General features: G+C 30.6%; 1 protein-coding gene across 1 annotated transcript in view; it reads left to right on the forward strand.

Moving 5' to 3' along the window:
- The first annotated feature begins 8,842 nt into the window (after positions 1-8,842).
- Positions 8,843-17,171, forward strand: part of Scox (Synthesis of cytochrome c oxidase) — a 28,697-nt gene continuing 20,368 nt past the window's right edge. Inside the window, exons 1-2 of the mRNA XM_075357402.1 lie at positions 8,843-9,024; positions 9,184-9,385. Of these exons, the coding sequence (XP_075213517.1) occupies positions 8,959-9,024; positions 9,184-9,385 (268 nt within the window). The 5' untranslated portion in view covers positions 8,843-8,958. The remainder of the gene's footprint in view (positions 9,025-9,183; positions 9,386-17,171) is intronic.

The following is a 17,171-nucleotide window of genomic DNA, read 5'->3' on the forward strand; positions in this document are numbered from 1 at the left end:
ATGCTACTGAAAAACTCAAATGGAGCAAGGAATGCAAGCAACAGTTCTCTGAAAAGATGTACTGGGCTGAAAGAAAAGGAAAAAGATTTAAGAGGAAAGTGAATTTCAAATGTTGATATATCATAGTCTCCCAACGGCCGAATTGATAGAAAAAAATTAAGACACTTAAATTTAAACTTATTTCTTTTTTTTTAACTATTCTTTGTTCGTGTATATATAAAAAAAACAGAATTCAGAAAATATTAATACTAAAAAATTACAAATAATTATATTTTTTTTTAACTAAAGTAAAAGCATTTACAACAAATAACTCTTTTTGAAGTTGGTGCTAGTCAACACAAGTTAAACGTAAAGTTAGTACCTCAACTGACCGCTAGGTGGTTAAACAGGATTCACACATGTAAAATAAAAGAGAGGATTATCTCATGATCATCCCCCATCTTGAGTTTGCTAAGGTATATGTACTTTGTGATAATATATATGCCTAAGCATCTGTAAGTATTCTTGTATCATATTTTTCTATGTTGCATTTTGTAGTTATATTTTTTACATCTCATTTTATTGTAGGAAAACTTCTATTACCAATTTTGCATTGTTTAAAGTAGGATTTCTATTATATAGATCATAGGTTTTTTTTGTGTTGACCGACTTCAAGAATAGTTATTGGTTGTAAATACTTTTACTTTAATAAATAAAAATATAATTTTTTGTAACTTTTTAGTACTAATGTTTTGAAGTCGGTTTTTATTTTTTAAATTATTTTATTTCACAATTTTTAGTGGTATCTAGTACTTATATATGTGTATTACATTTAATATATATTGTTATATAATTAAAATATGGGTAATCCTACTAAATGTGCTGCTCAAATGAGACAGGGACATTTAAAGGAAGGTTATGAAGGAAGGAATGATTGTTTTAGGAAAAATAGAAAAAGAAATTCCACGAATATCTCTGCAGAGACTTCTCAACGAGAATGTAGACTTTCACAAATGAGAACATACAACAGTTGGTTCTTATGGAATGAAAGTCTTAGAGAGTCATGCTCATTGTGCCAGTTTAATACTAATGAAACGTAAGAGAAATGTTCTCATCACCTTGGTTTGATATTCAAGGAAGGAGAGTTGCTAGAAGTTGTACTCACAAAATTTGATGATAAGACTATTGGTCTTAGAATGAAAGATGTTAATGGTTGCAAAACCACTTCACCAGTTTGTACAACATTCCAAGCAACAAAGGGATGTGGAGATATTGAGCACAGATTGCTATCTCTAATATTAAGCTGGGCTGTAACTGTTCACAAACTGCAGAGTATTTTCCTTGCCTTGGCAAGAAACATTTTGCCAAGGGGTAGATTTATGTTGTTCTTAGTCGAGTTAAAATTTACAGGGCATTGCCTTATCTGATTTGGACCCAAATAAGTTATTAAATAGACCACATGATGAGAAAGCCTTGACAGAAATTATGAGGTTGCATAATCTATCCAATTTATAGGTTTCATTATTGCAAGTATACATTTGGAAAAGATTTGCAAGTACCCGGTTAAAAAAAGTGTTTATAATTACTATAGAGTATTATTTATTGCAAAATTATAATATTTAACCTGCTTTATACAGGGTGATGTTGGTTGGGAGCTTGTTGTAGAATTTGTTATTGCATTGTATAAATATAAATATTTAAATTATAATTTTGCAATTAGGAATACTACACTTTTAAACTATTTTATATAAATATTAAATGTAGGTTTAATATTTAGCCAAGAAAAATAAGAATAAAGGAATGATTGTTTAAGGAAGAAGAATATAGAAAGAAATGCAATGATAGTTCCACAGAAACTAAACAACAATAATACAGAATGGTATTAATACGAGGGTTTTTTTTTCAAGGTCCGATTGGTCACGAAATTAAAACCACAGTGAAAATAAAAAAATTTTTATTTGTAACAAGTACTTACATAATTACGCTATTTCTCTACATAGTTGCCACTCCAATTAAGACATTTGTCGTAGCGTGGTACCAACTTTCCAATACCCTCGTTATAGAACGGAGCCACCTGTGTTTTGAGCCATGTTTCTACGCTGGTCTGCAGCTTTATGTCTGCCAAAATTTTGTCCTCCTAGCCAGCATTTCATGTGAGCAAAGAGGTGAAAATCGGATGAGCCAAGTCGGGGCTGTATGGTGGGTGATCAAACGCTTCCCAACGAAAACGCTGCAGGAGTTTCTTTGTTACAGCTGCAGTGTGTGGTTGAGCATTGTCATGGAGAAAGACAATGCCTGATGACAACATTCCTCTCCGCTTATTCTGAATTTCCCTTCGTAGACGTTGAAGAGTCACGCAGTATGAGGCTGCAGTGATGGTCATGCCACGTTCCATGAATTCTACCAAGAGAACTCCATTCCGATCCCAGAACACAGTAGCCATACACTTTCTGTTGGAGAAGGTTCGCTTGAACTTCTTTGGTTTACTGGGAGAATGAGAATGCATATGCTGTTTGGATTGTTCTTTTGTTTCTTCACTTTCAAAATGGACCCATGTCTCGTTCCCTGTGACAATTTTGTCCAAAAAATCTTCTCCTTCATTGTGGTAGCAAAACGTTAGAGAGGCGTCCATTCTCATTGTTTTGTGATGGTTGGACAGCATCTTGGGAGCCCATCTCGCACACAGTTTGCGGTACTGAAGTCTCTCACTCACAATGGTGTAGAGAGCTAACCTTGAAATTTCAGGAAACGAATCGCTCAGTACAGAAATTATGAACCGACGATTTTCTCGAATTGCCTCATCCACTCGCTCAACAAGATCATCGGTTTACACTCGCTTCCTTCCCTGACCGCCTGCATCATGAACGTTTGTACGTCCTGCTTTAAAGTTCCTGCACCATTGTCACACTTCGCTGTCACTCACTGAATTTCATCATACACATTACTTATTCGTCGATGAATTTCAGCTGCATTACACCCCTCAGCCTGAAGAAATCGAATTACCGCACGCACTTCACACTTGGTGGAAGATGCTATTGTTGTAGATATGTTTACGTGCTAGCTGCGTGTTCAGAACTAAACGAAGTGACGCGGCGTGATTGAAGGCCATACTAGAGACATTACGCAACACATATGCGCAAAGGTTCATCCGATTTTTACATGGGTTTTTATTTCGCGACCAATGGGACCTTGAAAAAAAAATAACCCTCATATCCTAGTCATATAGGTAACAGAGAGCAACATTACTAGTTTGAGCAGTCAGTGGTTAAGGATGTCAAGCCATACGTTTCGTTTGGTATTTTGCTTAAGATTCTCATTGGATTTTTTTTTAATCTATATGGGACCACTGCAAAAGTATACTCATTCGATTAAAAAAAAAATAAAATACAGATAACTTCCTCCTTTTTGAAGCCTGTTAAAAAAGCAATTATTAGGAGTTTGTCCTCTTTAACTTACTTTGTCATCTCTATTACTAATGAAGTGGCCCTATCATTTTTATTTTTTAATTTTTTTTCTTAGTTTTAAGTTTTCTTATGAGTGGATTTTCTTTTTATTAAGTTTTAATAAAATATGATTCTATTAGAAAAAAAAAAATTAATTAAAATTATGTTACAATAAAACAAAATTTAACCTTTTTATCATTACAACAAAATGTGTAACTAAAAAAAAAAAAAAAAAAAAAAAAAAAGTAATGAAGTATGCTTCTAAAAGATCTTTACAAACTGATGTGCAGTTCCATGGCCAGTACAATATTATTAAAATACTCAATTTATTTTGTAAATAAATAATTCCATGTTTTTTAGAAAATTAATTTTGTAAAAAATCTTATATTCTGTTTGTGGTGATTCTAAATTTTAATTTTTTCCCACTTAACAGAATAGGTATTGTGTATAATATACTGTCCAAAAAGGACCATTGATTTATTGTTTTGCATTATCTGTCCCAGTCTTTCTATCACTGTGACACAAAATAAGGTTTAAGTGATGTTTAATCATAGTTACTTCCTCTGAGGGTAATGATGTTCATTTTATAATCACACTGTACCAAAGGTATCTCTTTTAGGGTTGAATGTCATCAATATTTTAGTGGAATTGACATGCTGATAATAAGAACAGTATATTTAGTTCAGTGAAGAAGTTATGAAACCACTTCATTTCTCATATTTTCCTAATAAGCCTAATATTGTTATTCTTAAGAATGACTATGCCATTTTGGTAATGATCGGTGTCTCATATCAAGTTAACTGTGACCATTGAGTTTTGGTATCTAAGCTCTGAGAAGTTGGAAGGAATGCAGTGACTTATAGCAGGAACCAACTGTGTTTATATTGCTAATAAAACTAGAATTGTCTCTGGTAAGCTGCTGCTTACCAGACTAAATAAGATTTCTAGGCAACTGACTGAAATATTCTGCTAATTATAAGTTGACCAATCTTTTTTAATATGAACAGTAATGTATTCATGTGTGCTAATACTACTTATTTACTTCTTACTACAACTTTAGAACTCGGATTTGGGTAGGCTTACTATACGTCTGGGATTAGCCTGGATAGCCCTGGTTTTTTAGTGCTGTCCGAGGTTGCAAAAATGTCTGGGGTTTGAGGATTTTTTTAAGTTTTAGACCTGTATCTTCAACATCGCATTTTTAAACATTCTCTTACGGCTGTGATTTCTCGGCCGACCTTGGAGCAAGCACTGATGTCAATCAGGTTGTGGTCTCGCCACAACCTTTTACTTAGTCATTTGGCAACACAACAGGGGCAATATCTTTGTTGTTTTCATGTGTGAAGTAACTTGTCTACACATTTTTGATCATTTATCTATTCGTTTTTTGTCTCATCATTGTTTTTGTTTAAGAAAATTTAAACATCAGACTAAACTGATAAAAAGTTATATGAACAAAAACTGAGGCAATTATTGTTAACGTTATTTTGCAATTTATATTTGATAATGTGTTGCATTCCTTGGAAAACATTAATTATGTAACAGTAACGATGGATAGCTCAAACAGAAGTGACATAAAACTTGTTTGAATTGTTGTAAGATATTTCAGTCTGGAGGAGGGAATTCAAGTTAAACTTTTAAATTTCAATGAAATTCCTAGTGAAACTGCTTAAATTTTGACTCGGTATCTTTTGCAGTGTGTGAAAAAATACAAACTTGAAGAAAAGTTGGTTTGTTATATTGCTGATACCAGTAATTTTGGTGGTGTGAAGAGAAAGGGGAATGAAAATGTGTTAGAAAAGTTTAGAGTGATTTAGATAGACCTATTTTAAGAATTGGTTGTTCAGCCCACATTGTACACAATCCAGTACAAACAGCATGTGATTCTCTACCCCTGGACATAGAAGTTATTGTTTAAAAAATTTGTGAATATTTTCTTTTATATACAGAAAGAATAATGAAACTTCAAGAGTTCTGTGAATTTGTGGAAACAGATTACAAAAAAGTATTATCTCAGCAGCACAAGGTTCCTTAGTTTTTTACCTGCAATAGAAGGAATTCCTTCCATTTTTAATGGCCTAAAATCATACTTCTTATCTTGTGACAAATAACCAACATCTTTAATTGATTTTTTTGAAAATCTAGAAAGCAAACTGTTTTTGAAATTTTTATATGGTACTCTACATTTATTTAATAATGTAGTTCTGAAATTGGAAGCTAATTGTATCACAGCAACAAAAGTATTTCAGACATTCTGAATTAATTTGCCAATTTCAGAAAAGAAAAACCAGAAATTTATACCCTCTTCTGCCAAAGAATTACTGTGCACTCTAAAAGAAAATGATGTTCAGGAACAAAAATTCTTCTCAAGCGTAGATAATTTTTATAATTCTAGTATCCAATACTTTTTGTAGAGTTGTGGAGAACCAGTTTTGATAAAGTTAGTAAGTTTCAGTAGGTAAATTTAAAAATGAAATTGCCGGCTCTGATTTAGAATGAGAGTACACAAGTTGTTAATGAAGTTATAAAAGATTCCATAAATATTGATGAATGTACATTGTTGAACCAGGTAATTCAAAACCAAAGGGTAGGTTGTGGTTCAAGTTCTGAAAAAGTACCAGATACTATTGAAGAGAAGTGTAAAGCAATTTTTAAGGTGTTTCAAAAGACTGACATTTCATGTTGCAATATTTCTAAATTGGTTAAGTTTGCGATGTCTTTGCCTGGGACATCTGCTGAAAGAGAGTTTTTCCAATTAGAGCGAACATTTGGTCTGCAGAAAGAGGTAGACCTTCAATATCTACTATTAAAAATCTGCTAAATGTTAAAATTAATTCAGAACTTTTGTATTGCGAATTTTATGATGTAATTAAAACAAAAAAACCATTTCTGAAAAAAGTCATGTCTAGTGAAAAATACAACTGAAGACTTTTAAGTAATTTCAAAAATATGTCCTGTGTTGGACCCAAAAAAATATGGTAAGCCTAAATTTGGGCTGTACATAATATTAAATTCGTACCTGATTATTGTAAGCTTACTAATGTATTAAGGTATATTTGTTAATGAAGAATGAGATATTTATTTACTCATTACGTTTAATTTTTAATAGTTTTATTTGTCTGGTTAGATTTGTTTGTTAGCATGATTCTTTTATACAATAATTTTCTTTTGTCAGAACTGGACATATTTCATCATTTTTTTTTTTTTTTTTTATTGCACTGGTCTTAGTAGCAGACTAACCTGATAAGAAGCAATTTTTTTACAGGTTGATCTTTCTTCTACTCTTCTTTCATTTCATTTCCTTTCTTGGCTAAGTACAGTTGGAATTTGTGAAGTACAGTTGAAGTTCCCCTCCTTGCTGGAGGGGAAGCCACTTCTTTACTAGGGTTCACTGGTGACTTACCTACAGGATTATGCAGCAACAGTTATGCTAGTTAGGGATTTAAAAAAATGCCAAACCACTTAGTTGGTTATCTATCAAATAAAGCTGGGTCTTTTGTTTCCATATCTTCTATAAATATCTTTATATCTTCATAATTATTTAAGTCTAGCCCTACAGATAACTTTTAATTGAATTTTGCTACAAATTGTAAATCATTCACCACTTTTTGATTCACTTACTCATTTTGATAAATGTAATTGAAGAGTGTATCGTATGGTATCCAGTTGTATTTATGTAAGTATATTTACAGCAATAAACATGATACGTATCTTTCCGAGAAAATTCAGTTCAGTATTTTATGCTTAGTTATTCTTAATAGTAAAAGTAATCATTATTTTTTTTTTTTTAATGAGGGTTGTGTTTGTGGAAATATGTTTATAAAACTATATCATGTATAAAAAATGGAAGATTTAAAAATGCTCTCATTGTCAAGTGATCCCATAACATGCTTCTGATTAAGGTTAAATTATATATTTGAAATTTAAAAATTCTGTATGTATTTGTGATCAAGAAATTAAAAATGTTATTTATTTTTGTTTGAATTTCTTTCAATCTGTTGATCTGAGAGCTATGAAAGAAGTGCTTTACTGGGAGGACCTTCCAAATTGGATATAGCGAATATTAGGAGCTAGATAACTATTCTTTAAGTAGTCCCTGTCTCCTGTTAGCAACAGTTTCATAGCAAATGTCTGTTGTCTTTGGTAAAAGTAACTGTAAACAGTGTTAACTGTATGAAATGTCAGGGGCAATTGATGTGTGTGTGTGCAGAATTTAAGGACTCTTCTGCAATTAAGTAGTTAGAAAATTTAAAGAGATAAAAATAAAAGAGTGGATATAATTGAGTTGAATGATGTGAGGTGAAAAGTTAAAGTTAACAGCAAGAATTTTTCAATATAATATTCAAGAAATAAAAAAGTAAGAAAAAGCATTAGAATCATTCTAAAATATGAAAGCCGACTGTTTAAAGTAAACAAATTATATAGTGGAAAAGTACTAAAAATATTTATTCAATTTCCTTGGACGAAGTAAAGGAAATATTTTGAACGCGAAATTTCGGAGACGTCCTTTTTTAATTATTCACCACTTTCGTTTTTTCCTATTTAGCTTCCGGGAATTTCCGTTCAGGTATTACTTCAGAGGAAGAACGAGCATGATATGTATGAGTGTAGTCTTGTCCAGTCTCAGTTTGACCATTCCTAGCGCGACTGATGGCGAGTTAAATAACTAAATTCTACTTGTCAGTAAGACGATAAAATAAAAATATTTGATGAAATTAACGGTGAACTTATAAGTAAATATGCATAGAATTTGGGATCTTCCACGTTGTGAAGAGGAAGCTATTAGATTTTTGTGGGTTAGGTAGGTGGTTTGAATAAATAATTCAATTTCTAGTTTTGTGTTTATACTTTATTCCTAACAGATTCCAACAGCCATCATTAATTTACAGACCTATTATAACCTTCCAACCGTAGTGGCGCCGTTATAATTCATAAATACCATAGTTATTTAGTTCTGATTGTAAAGGTTTTACAGTAAATAATTATTCAATAATAACAATATAAAAATATCAAAGTTAATGAAATAAAAATTTTATGAAATTTTCATTAAAGAAAAAAAAGTGTGTATGTAATTTGTGTGTAGGCAGTTATGTGGTATCCACATCAGATTTTTTAAATTAGTGAAAATTAATGGTAAATAAGTCGTTTGTAAAGATTTAAAATTAAAGGATTGAATAGTATTTGTTTTTATTTTTATTAAGTCGGTTTATTATGATTATTTTTTAACTTCCTTTCATTGAACTTGAAAATTCCTCAACTAAGCCACAGTTTCCGAAACAAAACGAGAATTTTAACGAAACTCTGACGGTAAAAATAAATATAAATTAAACTATGCGATGCACAAAATGTTTCCCACGAATATCAGAACGGTTATTTGAATATTTCGATAGTGTTCGTTTCGTCGAAGTTTTACTATCGATAACGATTTCTGAAAAGAAGCCGGTTTATGTCGCATTTGTCTAGGTTATGGTTGTGTTATCGTAAAGAGTAACGCGACTTTATTTATTTTTCAACTATTCTACAGAAGTAAATCTCGATGGCTTCTGCAGTTGCTAGGAATTGCGCTTGGTTCGTTAATAGTAGAAATATCGTACGTTCTGGAGTAAGTATTTTACTTCACCTTTGTATTTGATGTTCTAAAACTTGTTTGGAATAAAAATTTTTAATTTTAATTAATTGTAATACTTTACAATTTTAATTTCTCATCTTTGAATAGTTAATTCAAATTTAAGTGTTTTGTTGATTTGAAAAATTTTTTCAGGCTCGGCCCATTCAAAGGAAAAAAATATCTGCCTTACCCTTAAGCAGATTGTATGCTTCACAGCCTTCAGAGCCACCACCAAAGATGAAACAGCTTACTGTTGTGACGAAAGCTTTTAGTTGGAAGTCACTAGGGGTTTCGGTTGTTGTTGGGGGTGCTTTTCTCGGATTTATGCTGTACCTAAAAAATGAAAAGGAAAAACGTAAGTAATCATATATTTCTTTTGCCTCTCTTTCTTATTGTTAGTCAGATTTACTACATGTAATGTTAAAATGTATTTGACTGAGCTATTTGTTAGTTAGTGGTTATTAATATTTTATCAATTTTAAACAACATTATTTTATGTTTATTTTTACCAGTCGGTAACTGTACTGTTTGTACAGTGTTTTTAAATTATTTGAAATGTTAACATGACGTTTTTGATAGTGTAACCATTTCAGTGACATATTCTACTGTTCTCGTTATAGGTATCAGCTGATATTATTGCTGACAGTTTTTTTGTGATTAGGCAGATGGCACATATTTAAAATGTGGTTGAAAAGGATGTTTGACATGAATTGTAGTTGTACCTTTAACAAACATTTCCTGTGTGATTTGTTTGTTCTATATTATTCAGTTGAAGTCGTGGTATTTTTTTATTTATGTGTAGAATATTAAGATTTGTGTACAAACTTGTGTTTGTAAAGGTGGTTGGAATATGTTGACCCTATGCTGCTATGGAAGGTTTTTTAACAGGTTGAGTGCCATGCGAGCTATTTTTATCTCTCTCCTAATTATCCTCAACAAATTAGCCAGTAAAGTACACAGTTTAAAAATATTTTTTAGACATTTTTTTTATTATTGAAATATTAAGTAGTTATGTAGTATTTAGTGAAAAATTGATTTTTGCCTTAAATTATAAATCTTTTGCCCTAAAAATCACTGAGAGATAAATATATCTTGTGGCACTGGGGATCACTTTTGCCATGAAAGAGCATTCTCGTTCTCACCTCAAACAATACATAAAGTCTAAAACATGCAATAAAGTATCAATATTATAAAAGAATATGCTGACTTGCCAGAACAAAGTAATATTGCTCTTCATCAATATTCAGTTTGTTTATTATTTTTCGTTAACACTAAGAATATTTTTGTACTCATTTCATTATTTCATTTCATTCATCATTTCATTATTTAAGATGTGGCTTATTGGAAGATAATTCAGAATCAAAATCATCATTGTCTTCTTCAGTACTGCCTGATTCTTCATCGCTGCTTTTGAAACATACATTCACAGGTGGCTCAGGAACTGGAATAATTTCACTGTGAGGTACAGGCCTGATTGCAGATTGCAATGAAGGATATTTTACATTATGTTTAGATTCTTTAGAAACTTCAGACGCACTTGTTAAACAAAAGTAACAATTTGTTACGTGATCCTTTGGTTCACACCAAACCATAGGTACACCAAATGGCAAAGCCTTCTGTGTATCTTTCACCCATCCTCTTAAATATACAGAACAATTCGTGCATACTATATGAGAAGCCCACATCTTATCCTGATCACCAATTTTACATTGAAAGTACAAATGATATGCCTTTTTTAATTAAAGGTGTAATGTTTTTTCTATTTGATTTTACAGTAAACTCACCATAACAAAAGGCATCCACATCATTTACACAATTTCGAGGCGTTATGACACTGCACTGTTAACAAACTTAAGACAGCAGTAACACTGAACAAAATTAATCCATTCCTAAATCCAGTGCTTAGTAGAAACAACACAGCTGTGTTTTCAGCTACATGTTTTGACCTGTACAGACGTGATTAATCTTGTCCATGAAGGCTCACTCATCAGTATTAGATATGATGTCATAATATGTGACTGTGATATGATTTAATTCTTTGTTTAGTATTGTTTATTTGTAGTTTACAAATTATGTTAACAAAGTTAAACTATAAAAAATGAGCTAACAAAATACAATATAGGAGCTTAAAGTACTAACTATACATTGAAAAATGAAAAAAATCCTTTAATTAAAATTTAAAATTTGTCAAAATTGGTGGGTTATAGAAAGATTCTGAGTTGATATTCATTTTAGCATGAAAATACAGATTAAAATCATATGTTAAGGAAATAAAAATTATGTTTATCAGTGCTATTGGTGTTAGTCTTTAGGTATTTTCTTATTGTGTTTGGGTGTTAAGTTGTTTTTTAAAGAGAAAAAAATAAAAAATAAATATATATTCATGGGTGTCCCATGAAGAAATGGAGAAACTTTCAGCACATGTTCTACTGGTGAAAATAATGAAAAACGTTCTTCATACACATACACACACTTTGTATATGAAACCAGTGAAACTGGTTCAAAACGGAAACTGACAGGTTCAAATTTTTTTAAATTTTGTACAGGTTTCCATTTTATCCAGTTTTGACAGTAATGATGAACATACTGAGTGCTGTTTGTGCTAAGTAATAATGTGTCATGCTTAGAATGGGATAATTCAGTATATAATTTATTAAAATCAATTTGTTTGCTTACTGGATACTTTTATTACATGATTAATGTTACATTAATTAATTACAAAAACTATAAAAACACAATTTTTCAAAAATACAGTATGTATGATTATGTTACTTTTTTATCGTGATTATTTGTCTGATTTCCTCACGTCAACCGATGTTATCTGCTTTGTCTTTCCTTTAACAGCATGCTATTCTGAAGAAATATGTGCTTTACACAAATACTCCAAAAATTCAGTACAGTTTTTACTTGCAGCGAGTAAGTCACTTAAGCTTTGTTCATCAAAGTATGAGTTTATTTTGACAGGATCTTCAATGTTGCTTGTTGAATCATCACGTCTGGTATGGTCTTCTTCATCTTTGTCAGTTGGTGGTTCAATATCATCATTATCTTCCTGTGGAACTGACAAAATTACCTACGTCAGTCACATTGTTGCTGTAATACTACAAGATCACTGTCAGAGTTTACATATGTATTAGCATCTATTTAAAATTCATTAATACTGCTCAGATCTTTTAAAATTCTTTTAGTTTCCTCTGCTTCATCTAAGACTACAGTTGCTGCATCAGGAAGCAATAATAATTTAGCTTTTTTAAAACATTTTGTTAGGGGGAAGACACCCACCTTGTGACCGGTCACCACACCACCCCCTCTGTTCCAAGCCCTGAGGGGCTTTACCGGAGGTTGTCTTTAGACCCTCTAGCTGATTACATATTACAGTAATATGAATCCAGTAGACAGCATCACATACTGAAATTGATTTTGTGATCTCATTAGCACTCTTCATACCACACACCATTCATTTTTGTAATAATTGATTGCAACATCATTTTCTATAGAGGGTTTTCATGGTGTAAATCACACCTTGATCCAGTGATTGTGTGATGCTTGTAATGTTAGGTAGAAAACAAATTATTTTGTTTTCAAAGAATTGATGTGAGGATGAAGATTGCGTTATCAAGGAATAACAGAACATGGCAGTTTTGAATTTTCATTTTAGAATTAAAATTATTCAGTCACTTCTCCATTATAGAAGTCATCTAAGCTTTTTTGTTAAATTGCCAAGACACGGAATTTAATAACATCAATGTAAGAAAAACACTGTGGTCTTGCCAATTTACCAATGATAAGGAGTTTTAGAAGTTCCCGGCCATGTTTGCAGAAGAAGGACAGGAAAGCATTCTTTTGATATCTTTCCACCGACACGTTTTTCTCAGTTTAATGCTAGTGTTTTAGTCGGCAAAGTTCTAATAAATATTCCTCTTTCATCACAGTTAAAAATGTCTTTTTGTTCTTAGTCAGTCAACAATAGAAAGTTTTGTCTTTCATCCCTTAACTACAGACTTATTGACATCACTCGTTTCTCCACAAACTTCATTCCAAACGATGTTATGTATTTTTAAAACTTTCAAGCCATCCATTAGAGATTAGAAGCCTTAAAGTTAGGTTTGTTTCATTTTTTAGCTAACAGTAAAGCTTGACTTTGTAAAATAAGGCAAATGTTTAGATCTGCTGCTAACAAACCATTCACATAACAAATAATTTGATTATTTCTTCATAGCCAATAGTTTTCTACCATTTTTTCATATTCCCATTTCCTTTTAACACTTGTACTTAACTTTCCTATTTTTTAAGTGTTGTGGATCTGAATTTTTCCGCACTTAAACTTGTCCATTAACTGACATATACTCAATTTATCTTTGTTATTTAGTTCAATAACTTTTTTGTTTAGCATTAAAGCAATGTTTTTATGAGACATTTTGGTGAATTTTAAAACAAAAACAATTATAAAATTACCTTACTGTAAAAAAAATTAAATTAAATTTGTAGCTTACTGAGAGGTACAGTAAGGTACAGTAATAAGATACAGACACAATACACAAGAATACAATAAAACACATTAATTTTTATACAATCATTTTTACACATCAATGTTGTTAACTCAACATCACACGACTAGTTTATAAGCAAGTAAACCTGACTGCAGTACTGACAGAAAAGAAGCATAGACATACAATTGTCACATAGTAAACAATAACATTATTTTTGTGGAATGTGTATGGCCTATTATAGCTGTTCTCTGCTTGCGTGTTCATCCGCCAATTCACGTACATTTGTCATAGCTTTCTCAGACTACTGTCATTTTTAATCATCTTATAAAAGAATCAATTTTTCTTCCTTAATATCCATAGAATGCACAGTACATTTTCTGTATTATTCAGGGGGCCTGACTTTATTTCCATGTTGTGGAGGTTCCATATTATACAGGATGATTTACATTGAGTTTTCCACTTTTTTAATGGGAACAATATTATTTCCCAAAATGGGAAGGTTTCTGTCTTGTTCAGGGTCCATTTTGAACAGGTATATATATATATATATATATATATTAATTTATTTAGGTTAAACTTTTTATAGTCTTTTTTTTCCTCTGCACATAAATATCTTTATATATAATATAATATTCTTTCAGCCTCTGCAAAGCACAGAATTAGAGAAACACTCTTACCTTTAACCTTTTACTCCATCAAAGCGCTTTTGGACCTAAGCCTATCCTCAGTGATATTTTTATAAACTCTTAACTGTTTACATTTACACTATAAAATTATATATATATATATATATATATATATATAATATATATATATATTATATATATATATATATATATATATATATATATAAATAATGAAATTTAAACCACTAATACGCAATAAATAGATAAGTCAAACTTACCTTATCACATTATATATATTGGTGGCATTCTCAATGTAGTAATTCTCAGAATTACTACATTGAATCACAACTAATTTATGTACATCCTATTGTTTCTTAATAATATACAAATTCATAATTGTAGCAAATATATATGAGGTTGAGTGATTGTTATAATGTTTTTATAAAAGTTATGATCTATTGAATGAATGAATGAAGATATGTATGTAGTGAATGATTAGAGAACTATATTGACAGAACAGGTGTGAGATTATATATTTCTGTGTATATGAAAGCAAGTTAATAGACAAATGAACATAACTGTTTATGTTGTGTATACTGATGCTTTTGGTTATGGTAATATATTAGATAGAGTTTGTTATGATAATAATTTGAAAATTATTTTCTTATATGAAGTTAGATTATAATACTAATAAGCTGGTTTGTATATTACGTCATTAAATTTGAGTGTAATTTTATTATATTGGTTGAAGCATGGTTAATTTTCAGCTCCTTCTATGTTAGAATAACATCCACCTTGGTTTGGATTAATTATTATTCTATGTATTTAGTTACCCACTGGTTCATTGAAATAAATAAAAGTTCATATTTAGTTTATATTCTAAATTATTTTTTATTATAATCTTTGAACTTATAGTTCATATATGTGACATTGTTGTAAATTAGTTAGTTATTCGTTCGTCTTCCCAAATCAGCTGATTTGGAAGTCGAGAGTTACAGCGTTCAAGTCCTAGTAAAGCCAGTTATTTTTACACGGATTTGAATACTAGATCGTGGATATCGGTGTTCTTTGGTGGTTGGGTTTTCAATTAACCACACATCTCAGGAATGGTCGAACTGAGAATGTACAGGACTACAACTTCATTTACACTCATACATATCATCCTCATTCATCCTCTGAAGAATTATCTAAAGGTAGTTACCGGAGGCTAAACAGGAAAAAGAAAGAAAAAGTTAGTTATGCGTTAATGATATGAACATGTTGAGTCTCTGAAGAGTGGAATTAGATCGAACAATACAGAACAGACACATTGTTACATTAGTAATATAAAATATCAACTGTTAACAAGGCCAGCTGAATATAGACAGTTTTATTTAATTTAAAATGAGTAAAAAAAAAACTGGAAGTTATAATTTTATTTATTTTACAAATAAAAAGGAGGAAAGGAAACATGAATATAAACACTATCTGTATTGACAGTTATGAGATAATAAATATTATGTAAAATAGGAAATATCTTTAAATTTATAATTACATGATAATAAATATCATGTTCACGTATAATGATGGACTGGTTGTTTATGTAAAAAAAAGAAATCTTTTTTATTAATTTTGTAGAGGTTGGTTTTAGAGATGACTGTGGATTAAAATTTGAATTCATTTTTTGTAAAAAATGACTATCATATTTTTATAAAATGATAATCATACTTATTCTGTATAATGATGGACTGGTTGTTTATGTAAAAAAAAGAAATCTTTTTTATTAATTTTGTAGAGGTTGGTTTTAGAGATGACTGTGGATTAAAATTTGAATTCATTTTTTGTAAAAAATGACTATCATATTTTTATAAAAAGATAATCATACTTATTCTTGCATTGTATCGGACTGATTAAACAAAATGGAACTTATTGTTGATAATTTAGTAATATTTTATAGGAATATAAATAAAACAAAAAATATACGTATTAATAGGTGATGTAAGTGTGACATATTTGAGATGTCAAATGCTCTCCACTTTGAGTGCTGCTTGGATGTTACTGCATAGATCAGGTTTTGTGGCGAAGTTATTGTTACGGAATGTTTGTATGTGTATGGATTTCCAAAAATATATGTCTAACCTAACCATTAATTGCAATCATGATTTACCCATGGTTATAAAAAATGACGTTTAATTAGTTTGCAATAGTAGTATGATAACACAGGTGACTAATGGCAAATATTCTGTGTAATCCGATTACAAATGTGCAATAGACCTGAGATTGGAATTTGAGTATCCCTGATTAATTAACAGTACTATGAATGTTTTTTATGTACTTAATTGGTCGTTTTGTATTTTACCATGGGAAATGAGGTACGGGTGGCACACATTAAAAAAAAGAAAAAAGTCATTACTTGTCTGTTGGTATTTAAAGAGAAGGTTCAACAAATCACTTATTAGTATACAGGGATTTATGTTGTGTGTGTGTGAGCGTGTGCATGCGCGTGTGTGTGCATGTGCATGCATGTGTACATCTATATGTGCTCATTGCACTGTGTATGCAAATTCAGTTCCCAGAGTAATTAATATATGTTAAAATATGTAGTATAATATCAGTTATCATATTAGTTAATATGTAGTATTATATCATTCCTTAAGGATTATAGAATGTAAGAGTTGTTAGAAGTAAATATGAATTGACCATTGGTTTAATGCTTTGTCTTATTAGTATTAATAAGAAAAATCCTTAAAATGTCATGGAGTTGTATAGTCTGTCATTTGTTCTTTTACCTCATATGTATATATATATATATATATATATATATATATATATATATATTTATTCATCAACATATTGATCATTGTGTTAATTAAATTCAAAAATAACAACCACCAAAACACAGTAAGAGAAAAACCCCAAGAAAAACTAATTCCAATATTTGACTTTTGCAGATCCCCGCATCATCAGTCTGACATAATTCTACAATACGTCAAACAGATAATAAAAAACTTAAAATTTTATAATCATAAACGCATTAATAACCACA

Source organism: Lycorma delicatula, chromosome 2, assembly GCF_047948215.1.
Source record: "Lycorma delicatula isolate Av1 chromosome 2, ASM4794821v1, whole genome shotgun sequence".
Classification (NCBI taxonomy): domain Eukaryota; kingdom Metazoa; phylum Arthropoda; class Insecta; order Hemiptera; family Fulgoridae; genus Lycorma; species Lycorma delicatula.